The sequence below is a fragment of the Anser brachyrhynchus genome, assembly GCF_964034855.1.
Source record: "Anser brachyrhynchus genome assembly, chromosome: 3".
NCBI classification, from domain to species: domain Eukaryota; kingdom Metazoa; phylum Chordata; class Aves; order Anseriformes; family Anatidae; genus Anser; species Anser brachyrhynchus.
The window spans coordinates 121,471,793-121,482,222 of NC_137696.1; the positions used below are offsets into that span (position 1 = coordinate 121,471,793).

Sequence of the window (10,430 nt, forward strand, 5' to 3'; positions counted from 1 at the left end):
CAATATATATTTTCATTGATATTTCTTTAATCTCTCATTTTTCCTATTTGTTGCTCTTTACTCCACAGTAGTGTCCAAGATTTTGACCACATATACAGTATTCCTAGCTTTTTTTCAAGGTTTGTTGCTGAACTTACAAGGTATTTTGACCTCATTGCAGTCAATGGATCTTCTTACACTAAGAAGTACTTGTGAGAGCTTCCGTATGGAGATCCAGACATTGTCATCTTTAATTAAAGTATCTGGGTCATATGAATATCTTTATCTATCCCTGTGGGTCCAAAAAGTGGAGGGTATCTGCATCCCAATGGACATAAAATCAGCTACCATTTAACATTTGCCCACCTGTCTTACAGACTCCTTTTTGGGTTTCACACCACAAGTCGTCCTACACAGGTAAAGCACCTAATGTGAGGAAGCCTGGGACTGCAATTGTTCTTCCATAAAAGAGGTAATAAATAGTAATAATATGGCAACCTATACAGCATGAGATTAATAGCCTTTCTTTTGGCCTGGCATTTGAACAAATCATTTTAAAACTTCCCATTTGCATAAACTAATTGGTATTTTTTACAGTGTCAACTTTACCTGTGTCACAATTAAAATGCTTAAAACTTACTGCATAATCCGTTGTCACAAGCATTAGGGCAGTCACCACAGGGTTTTCCTTCTTTGTAGGGTGTCTTCATTAAATCTACCCTATTCCCCCTGAAACATAACCATTACTAACATAAACTATAAACTCACTATAACATATCTGAGAGTAAAACTAATTATATGGATGCATACATATATTAATATATGCTAAATCTTTATTTATAGGTCAAGTTATTTATATATATTAGAATGTGAATATGGAAATCAATTTTACACAAAGTTTATAAAACCTCACTCTGCCTTAAAATTTTTCCCCCTCCCCCCAAATAGTATTATGGTACATACCAATATGCCTTTCTGAACCAAGGTTTCAAGGACAATAAGGAAAATATTTATCTGTGATCTACTATGATGAGAATTAGTGTTTTGGGCAAATTAAATTTAATCTGAAAATCAGTGTCAGCATTATGTTTTATGCTTTTACTTGCTTGAGGATTCTTTTCACAGGTATGTTTCTGTCCATATTCTTAATACGTTCCTTAGACCTGTTCCTGAGTTGTGAGTGATGCATTGTGTTACAAATTTCCTGTCTTCTGTCTTATTTTGATAATGTAATAAGAAATTTCAGTAGCAGAATCAATACATACGCAGGGCAGTACTGGCACACATAAAAGTACTTATAGTTACTATTAGGACAGTAAGCAACCGCACATCCAATTTGGTAAGACTTGTACCAAACCACCTGCAGATATAAGAATAAAGATCATTGGAGAATGAAAAACAAATACAATTGAAAATAATTGAAGTAAGTTATGCATTAAAGAAACATTTGCAACCAAGTTAAGTCCTTTATATCTAACATTTATAGTAAATATTAGTCCCATCTTGTTGGTAAAGCATTTTTTTACCTGCTTTCACCCCTCAATCAAATAACATTTTAGGGTATAATTACAAAATTTTATCATATATATATATATATAAAGTTTTATGCTAAACTGTCTTGACGTAGTGTATTTTCATTTAATTACAACTCTTGAAGAAGATGCTGTAAACACAAAAGATGGTGTAAAATTTTGTATATGCAGTTGAACAGAGGAAGTTATCATAAGCCACTTTCCAACTGGGAACTCTCTGAAGTAGTGGAACTCCATAGATCATAGCATAACTATATATATTTCCTTCCTGATAATTTAATAACCCTATTCTTCCAGTGTCTGAGAAATTTTCGAATGTTAAACAAACAAATGTTTCTTCCCATTTTATCTTCCTGAAGCTTTGAAATACTTGTATCTTTACTCTGTGTGCAAAAATAGTTGTTTGTGTGTCATGTCATACACGTGACTAAGTGTGTGCATGGTTGGAGACTTTGCTGAAGGGAAACAAAACCAAAGGTGATGATGGCAGAATAACAATCCATATCCCTGGTACTGTAGGAAAAACAGTAGAGCAGAATGCACAATAAATAATTACAAATTTTAAAAGGTCAAAATTACTGAGCTTTCTCCCAGTGGACAAACTATTCAATATCTGCCATCAGAGTAGACTGGGTGGGGGGTGGGGGGCACCATGACACATCTCATGACACCCAGCCATGGTTTTTGGGGAGTGGGGTGGTTGGGATGACTACATCTATTTTAACTCCCTTTGTAAATCTATTCCAGCTTCTCCACTTGCTGCACATAAACTCACTTAATACTTAACCGGATTTGGTGTAATCTAGCAATTTAAACCAAAGCACCGACTTCTAGTATACTTTATGAAAAAATTGAAATGACACTTAAGTCTTTTAAATTCTGTTTTTCGTTGGTGTAACTTTCATATCTCTATTGTACTCGTTGTATTTAAATATGAGAGGGTAAATATTGCTTGGCTGACATGGATTTTTATTTATTCAGCATGGAATATAAAGAGGTTGCATCTACCTGAGTGTAATGGCCAATCACAGCATCTTTTGTTGTTGCTCCTACTCCATATTTGAAATCTTTCTCCTCATTGTACCAGGCCTGAATAGCATCTGACCATGAGGAAGGAGCGGTTGACATGTAGAGATTTTCACCACAATCTACATCTGAAAAGAAAAAGGGACTGAGAAATGAAGAAAACATGCATGTGTGAGAACAAGTAAAAGTTGCTCTGAAATCCCTGGCAGCTTTCATCCCAGAAGGGATGGCAGGGATTTTTTTCTGGTTCCATGACACCACCTTTTGTCAATTCTGAAGTCATCTGACCGATTTGCAGCGTGGCCAACCTGTTTGGCTGGTAGTTTTAGTTGTTGACAGACCTTGTACGTGTCAGTAGATACACATGCACATGTGCACTGTAATAGATTCGTGACTGTATTTTTGATATTTGGAAGGTGGCAGCTCTAATCATCATTCAGTTCACAGTCCTGTAATCTTGGGAAAATCACAATAATTCAAACTTTACTTCTGGTACACACTAAGGTGTCTACTGTGTCGTGTATTTGCCTCCTGTTTTTATTCAGGTCTAGTGCCCTGACCAACCTTACTACATATGCATCACTTCTCATGTGGGGTTCACTTTAGCAAGAACCACTGAATTCATTTTTATTTTATTTTATTTTTAGACAAAAAGCATGAGAACTGAAGGTCAGTCCACATCTTATACAGTATATACAGAAGCCAGCAGTAAATACCACACTGGCCACTGATCATAGCTATTGCTAATGTGCTGTAGCTGTAACCTTAATATCCAATGACTGAAGTGTTTACATGAGCCTCCCAGATAGTTATAGGTTAAAGCAAGGTGCCAGGGGATTTAAAAGTTTTGAATCTTGTCTCAGCATCTATGCACCTTAGCACCATCAGTAGGTTTTGGACCTTCACTCTCTTCCCCGTCCATCCCAGACAGTTAAATCCAGCCCTTGCAAGCTCGTTTAGGCAGAAAATTGGATCAAGATTTTCTTCTTTCTAATGGAGATACTGAAAGTGTATATTTTCTCACCACTTATTTATTTATTTATTTATTTCAGCCACTGAAGAAAATTGGATATGCTCACGTAAAACCGATGCAACTGAGATGAGAAAAGGACTAAATTCTTCTTACTTACTGGACAGATTTACATCTAGAAATCTATTTTTGTCCCATGCACCAATAAAAAACATTGAATGTAAATGATATCTCAAATGCTTAGTCAAATAATTTAAAAGATAAATTAAAACAAAAATAAAAATCTCACAAATTGTTCAGTGCTTTCCATCAACTTAAAAGTTTGATAAGGAAAGTAGTGCTTGAGGAAGGCAATTAATGGGAAATGTAAGACCAGAAATTTTGCACACACTTTTTTTTTTTTCTCAGAGATTGGTAATTTAACATAAATTTGATAACTAAATGAATTGGTGACAATATATCATACAATTTCCATTGGACTTATACTTTTTTGGTACAAGTATTTTTGGGTAAGAGCTTTTGCTTCACATTTTGTTTTCTGAACAAAATTTAGAGCAAAAAAATCTAGAAAAAAAATGTACAGCTTTAAGTTTCAGTCCATACAATCCTAAAGATTAGGATGAATGAACCATGTCTTAGAAGAATTTTTTTTTCCATCTGCTTACATTTAATGTACAGGAATATACACTGACCAATTCTGGTTTATGTCATTACTTAGTGGACATTTTCAGTTAGAAATGTGAATCACATCATCACATTATGAAATCACAATTATAAAAATAAAGTTATACCAAAAAAAGTACGTGAAACAATTACATTATAATATATAATATATTATAAACTATTATAAAATTATAAAATATATTTAGCTGAGTATGTAGTCTCACCTCAGAAGATATGAATCTACAAAGATGAAAATAAGTAAATGAATTATTTCATCTTCATTTTGATATCAGCTAATTTAGAAATCCCATGCTCCCAAATTGGTTACTTTAATATTGTAAATGACATCATTCAGTGAGCATTCATTCTTTACTTACTGGTTTTCCTCTGGCTTGAAGGACTGTGACTGAGAGAACATTGATTTGCCCAGTTTTGAGCATTAGTTGCAGCTGCAAGGTTCCATTCCTTCATGAAAGAAGAAAGAATGAAAGAAGAAAATCTGAGTCATTCAGGCATTAAGCACTGACGAACCGCTCCTGAAGCAACAAAACTTGGAAACTACACTTTGAATCAGAAAATTATATGCAAACCCCTATTTTAGCAGGGGTGGTGGTGCTGGGAGTAGAAATGGATTTATTGTGCACCCAGGAATTGACTAGAAACTGTGAAGAATGACAAAGAATACATCAGAAAGGAATGAACAATGTTGTGGCTCCTCCTTTTCCTCCCTTTTCTTTCTCCTCCAAAAGAAAGACACATTACTGTTCATACACCACAAAATCTTCCAAACCTTTTTTTTCTTTCCATCTGTGCAATTTTATATTTCTCCTGGTAGTTGCTGTGCTAGGTCCCTAGGAAAGGTGTGGAGGGTGCATTTGTTGCTAAATAAAATAAATTGACCTTTTATACAGTTCTGTAGCTCTCACGGGGTCCATTCCTCAGTGCCGATAGATTTACAGCACACAACTTACCATCCTCAACATGTTGCTGGCAGTCGGGTTTACTCCTCTCCTGAGCGTATTGTGTTTGTCAACAATTAGCTTTTGCTGATCAGGATTGGTAGTTATCAGAGCAGTGAAAGCTTCAGGTACCTAAATTGAAAGCAAAAGTTGCATATATATATATTTATGTGAATGTAACTAATGCTGCATACTGTCTAGGAAATATTAAAATACCAAATAACTAATATCAATGAAGGAGTTGATCCTTGTAACAGAGGAGGTACTGTGATATGCTTTGTCCCCTAAGTTTTTCTAGGGGAGCTCCCAGGCAAAGTAGCACTTTGAGTGGTTAGCGGTAATTAAAATACCACTGGTTCCTTCGTCCTATGTGCCAGCCCTGTGGAGATGACTAGAATATCTTGGAAGATCTCTTGTGCCATTCATACTTCATAATGTTTTGGGGAAACAGGATCTAAAAATCAGATGAACACATGACTCCATTTATGATGTGTTCCTCTTCTTTGGCATTTTAAACTAGCCAGTTGATGGATTTTTGTTTGATTGTTTGTTTATTTATTTATTCTTTGTTTAACCACGGGATCATCACAGACCTCTTGTGGTACTTCATCAGGAGATCCTAAAAATACTGTGTTAATATTTTTCATGCTGTAGATTTTTGTCCACTCTTGCTATAACTGATGGTATTTCTCAAATTTTTAATATGTTTTCTAATTAAAAAATAACCATATGAACAACTCTGACTCTTTACAATCTTTGCCATTAGTCTTCTAGATGGCATTATGGAAAGCAGAGATTAAAAATTGCCATCATATTTTTAGGCTGTTGTTCTGTATTATGTTTTATCATGTCTTAGTTGCTACTGATATTTCTGTCATACTGCACTTCATACTCATCAGTGACTAACTTGATGAGGTAACTAGTAAACTGAGCCCATGGATGAACACCCACAATGTGTTTATTATTGATGACATTTTTAGCAGTATAATAGCACTGCCAATAGTTGTAACAAAAGCTTCTTTGTATATATTTATTTTCACTGATCAAGATAATCCAATCATATTCAATATTATCTTTCCAGCATCTAATAGTTCTTCTAGACACTAAAATTTGAAAGACATTTCCTGTTTATGTTTTTTATTTATACTCCATTAAATCTCATTCAGCCATAAAGTTTTGATCCTGTGATAACTTACTCTTTTGTTTAACTCCGGAGGGACTAATCATGAACAAAGCACATCATTTGCACTCTCCACTTCATGTAGTTAAAAAAGTTTTAGTGTTTACATAGCTTTTAGAGAAGCGAGATTTATAGAAAGAAGTAGTAGTTTTAGTTGAGTGGTTACAGACGGGAAAAACATAGTCAAGCCTTCAGTCACATCTATATCTCTGAAGCACAAATATCAAACTTCCAACTTCAGACTAAGTGTGGGTGGGAGGAACCGCTAAGTGGATGTTGAGTATGTTAGTCCGTTTAGCCGCTTGAGGGAAATCAGCGATACCTGTTGAGAGGATGGGACTGTGAGCAAAGGGAGAGGCACATAGCTCAGGTCCTGTGGGATGAGAGAGGGAGATTGTTAGGCAATTGCTGTCTTTAAAACTGAGGGGAATTAACTGGAAGAGGGCTGGATCTTTGGAAAGTGTGTGGGAGATTTCAGGACGTGCAGTTCTTGATGATCCAGCTCCTAAGTGACGGCGAGCCTATGCAAGCATGGATGCACTCTGCTGCTTTGAAATTTTGCCTTTGAGGATAAATGCTTTCCCGATCCTATATATCTCATCAGACTTTTTCTGCATATGATTGGTGTGTATAGGAAAAAAAAATTCAGTCAGACCAGTAGTCCCTCAGGCCCCATCCAGATTTTCTCAGTACAAAGAACAGATCCTACCTGTCCAGTGGATGGAGACAGCACAGCTGCAAGACCCAGGAACACTATTGGCAGAATCATCTCTGAAAAGAGAAGACAGTTTTTTTATTTTTTTTTCTTCTCTTTATGGAGCTTTTATTTCTCTGAACATATAACACATCTTTCTCCCGTGTATCTCCAAGCTTTCCCGCAACTAGAAAGGTAACGGATTCTTTCTTTCTTCCTTCTCTTCTCTCATTTTCAGAATTTCTGTGAATCAGCTGCTTTGTGTCTCATACTTCTTGGACTAATCCTAGTTGAATACCTCCAAATAAATTCACAGTACAAGAGGATATTCATGCTTCTCTTTCTGTAGAAAAACTTCTGCAAATCACCCTGCTGCGGATGCTGCTTTTGGCTTGTTTGTGGCTGTGTTACTCTGAAACTGCCTTCTCCCCATTGCCTGCTTTGATTGGACTGCATTGGTGGAAAGGGTCATTAGACAGCCCATGTGCAGACCTCTACATCCAGGTTTCCAGGTCTGGAGTCAAAACCCTTCCTAAATGACTTCAAAGCACTTCAAAAACTCACGTAAGCTGGGACAGAACTGGATGGACCAGAAATGGAACAGCACTGCCATCCTGGGGAAGAGTTGTTTCAGAAAGATTTTTGCTTACTTTATTATTTTTTTAAGAAAACATTTGATCAGAGTGCAGGTAGTGTGTAATCACAAAAGAAATGGGTGCTTTCTCTAAGTGAAAAAGCAACAACCAGACTTTGGATTGACCAAAACTACTTGCTTAAGAGGGAGAGTAAAGGCTTCATTCTGTCCCATGACAGTGATCCAGAGGGTAATAAGGTTACTTTAAAATTTTGTTGTCTGATTGCAATCAGTCAGAAGAGTTATGTTCAGCCTGTTTCTGCTTAGCTACCTTGGGCAGGCAAGCAGGTGACTAGAGTGGAATTTACTTATTTTGGCAGTTTTCCCATCTTAGAACTCCAAGGGAGTTTACAGGCATGTTGCCACAGAGATGTCTTATTAGCTTAACTTCTTATTTGGTCTTGAAGGGCTGCTGGGTTTAGTTTTAATTTATCCCTGGAGAAAGGCCAGTTGGGTTTGCTGATCTTTCCATACTCAGCAAAGCCCCTTTACCTTGAGGCAACTGCTTTATATAAAACACAAGGTGCTCCTGCTCATGGAGAACATGAGGCGAGAAAACACTGCCCTTTTCCAAATGGTACAGCAAGATCCATTTTCCTCACCAGCTTGCTTACCTTGCACAGGAGGAGACACACTGTCCCTAGCCTGCAGGCAGGGGACCTGCTCCAGCTCTGCTGAAGAGCAAAGCCTCTCAGAGTGGGATCTCTGGTCATGTCTGCACTGGGAAACTAGACCCCGCGGGGAGCTGCTCTGTAGCTCAGAGGACAAAATGCAGGCAGAATAAACACTTCTGTACATTCAAACTCACACAGTCTCCAAAGTAGTGTGGCTTTGTCCAAGTGCTTATAGTTAAGATCCAGCTGATCTGGGAACTCTACTGGGAACTATTCTGATAACTAACAGTGTAAGTTATTGATTTCCTATTCTTGGTATTGGTTTATGTATTGTTTAATTTTGACATAACTTGTGACTCCTCAAAGCTCTTTAGGATCACTGAAGTTTTCTTTTTCTTTTTTCTTTTTAAGTTTTCTTTTCTTTCTTTATTTTTTTTTGTTGTTTCTCAGAACCTTTACAAAACTTTGCAGTGCATCTAACCTATAAGTTTAATGACAGAAGATTATACTCCCAATAATATGAAAAGCAATTCTTTTCACTTGATTTCTAACTAAAAGTAAATAGATAATTATTTTAATCTCTACTCAAGTTACAAGCAAAAATACATTTATTTTTTTTTTCATCTAGTGAAAAATGTGCTGATATGCAGATAGATAACAAATCTTTTTGCGTGTAAAACATGTGATATTAAACATTTTGTTTCAATCGAAAGATAACCATTTAAATTGTGAACCTTTCTATTTTGTGAACAAACTGAAAAAGCTAACTTAAAAAGAGCCAAAATATTCATTCACTATAATATTTTCAATGAATTAAATTGCAGTTAAATATAATTGGTAATTTAATACATGATACAATTTGGAAAATGCCATTAGAATGTTTTTTAAGAACCAGTGGATTGATTGCTCCAAGATACCAACATACTTTTGGCAATCCCACTGGTTTCAACCAAATGCTTATAGCTTGAGAGATGTAAATTTAATTGCTCTGCATTAATTTCTAGGCACTGGTCCTAAAATCAGTCTCTCTATCCCTCTCCCCTGCTCCCCCTCAATCAGACATAAATCAGGACATGTGCCAAGTCTTGCTGACTTTTCTGCAACTCCATCTGTGTACAGAGACCTGACACTGAAAGAAACTTGTGTGGATATGTTTTTCCCATCCTTTCTCTAAGTGTTCACTTCATGAAATAATAAAACTGTTATATCCTAAATTATTCATATAAATGAATTTATATTACAAAATAACATCCCCATTAATTTTTATTATCCTTGAAAAAGGCCTGAAATGGACTAACGCAAGCTGTCATTTCACTTGTACAGCATTACTGCACAAAGTCTGACTGGAGACCAGAGACAGGACACAAGGGAAAGCCTCAAAGCTGCACCAGAGAAGTTCAGATCGGACGTTAGTAAAAAGTTCTTCACAGAGAAGGTGTTCAAGCACTGGAACAAGCTCCCCAGGGAAGTGGTCATGGCACCAAGCCTGCATGTGTTCAAGAAGTGTTTGAACAATGCTCTTAGATATATGATTTAACTCTTAGGTTGCCCTGTGTGGTCTCAGGAGTTGGACTCGATCATCACAGGTTCCCTCCAACTCAGGATATTCAATGATTGTATGATTAGCAGCCACTTTGCACAAGAGCGGTAATTTGTACAAGGAGGTAATCTCCCCACTCTGAAAATAAGTGATGTTAGCTACACCTCTTTTTTGGTTGTTCATCTGTTGAACTTTTCCTTTTTTTTTTTTCTTCTCATTTTTTTGCCTCTCTCTCTCTTTTTTTTTTTTTTTTCCCAACTTGCACTACAGTATTGCCTATTGAATCCTCACTTTTCATTGAATAAAATCCTCTTTCTATAACTGCCCTAAATGGTTGAGGAGACCAGAAGCTTTTTGATAGTAGGTTACATATTAATACATTATTAGAGTTGTAATAATTTAAGCAAATAATTCATTATAAATCCTACCTTTTGTTTCCAGGAAGACTGGAAGCTTCTTCTGTCCTTCTGCAGGTGGTTGTGGAAGTGACTGGAGTTCTTCACTGGAGCATAATTTATAGCCCTTCTGTTTCCTGATAGGACCAGGTGACTCAGTGTCACAGGTATTATAAAATCCAAATGGTGACCAGAAGGAACAGTGCATTTATCATGTGCACTTCTAAGAAGGAGGTATCATTTA

General features: G+C 36.4%; 1 protein-coding gene across 1 annotated transcript in view; it reads right to left on the reverse strand.

The window, feature by feature from the left end:
* The window catches only part of LOC308193678 (uncharacterized protein), a 54,016-nt gene extending 43,586 nt beyond the window's left edge, over window positions 1-10,430 (reverse strand). Inside the window, exons 1-8 of the mRNA XM_080588613.1 lie at window positions 10,220-10,430; window positions 7,019-7,080; window positions 6,632-6,682; window positions 5,142-5,261; window positions 4,548-4,635; window positions 2,520-2,665; window positions 1,245-1,339; window positions 620-708 (exon numbers count right to left, since the gene is read on the reverse strand). Coding sequence (XP_080444739.1) covers window positions 620-708; window positions 1,245-1,339; window positions 2,520-2,665; window positions 4,548-4,635; window positions 5,142-5,261; window positions 6,632-6,682; window positions 7,019-7,080; window positions 10,220-10,394 — 826 coding nt within the window. The 5' untranslated portion in view covers window positions 10,395-10,430. The remainder of the gene's footprint in view (window positions 1-619; window positions 709-1,244; window positions 1,340-2,519; window positions 2,666-4,547; window positions 4,636-5,141; window positions 5,262-6,631; window positions 6,683-7,018; window positions 7,081-10,219) is intronic.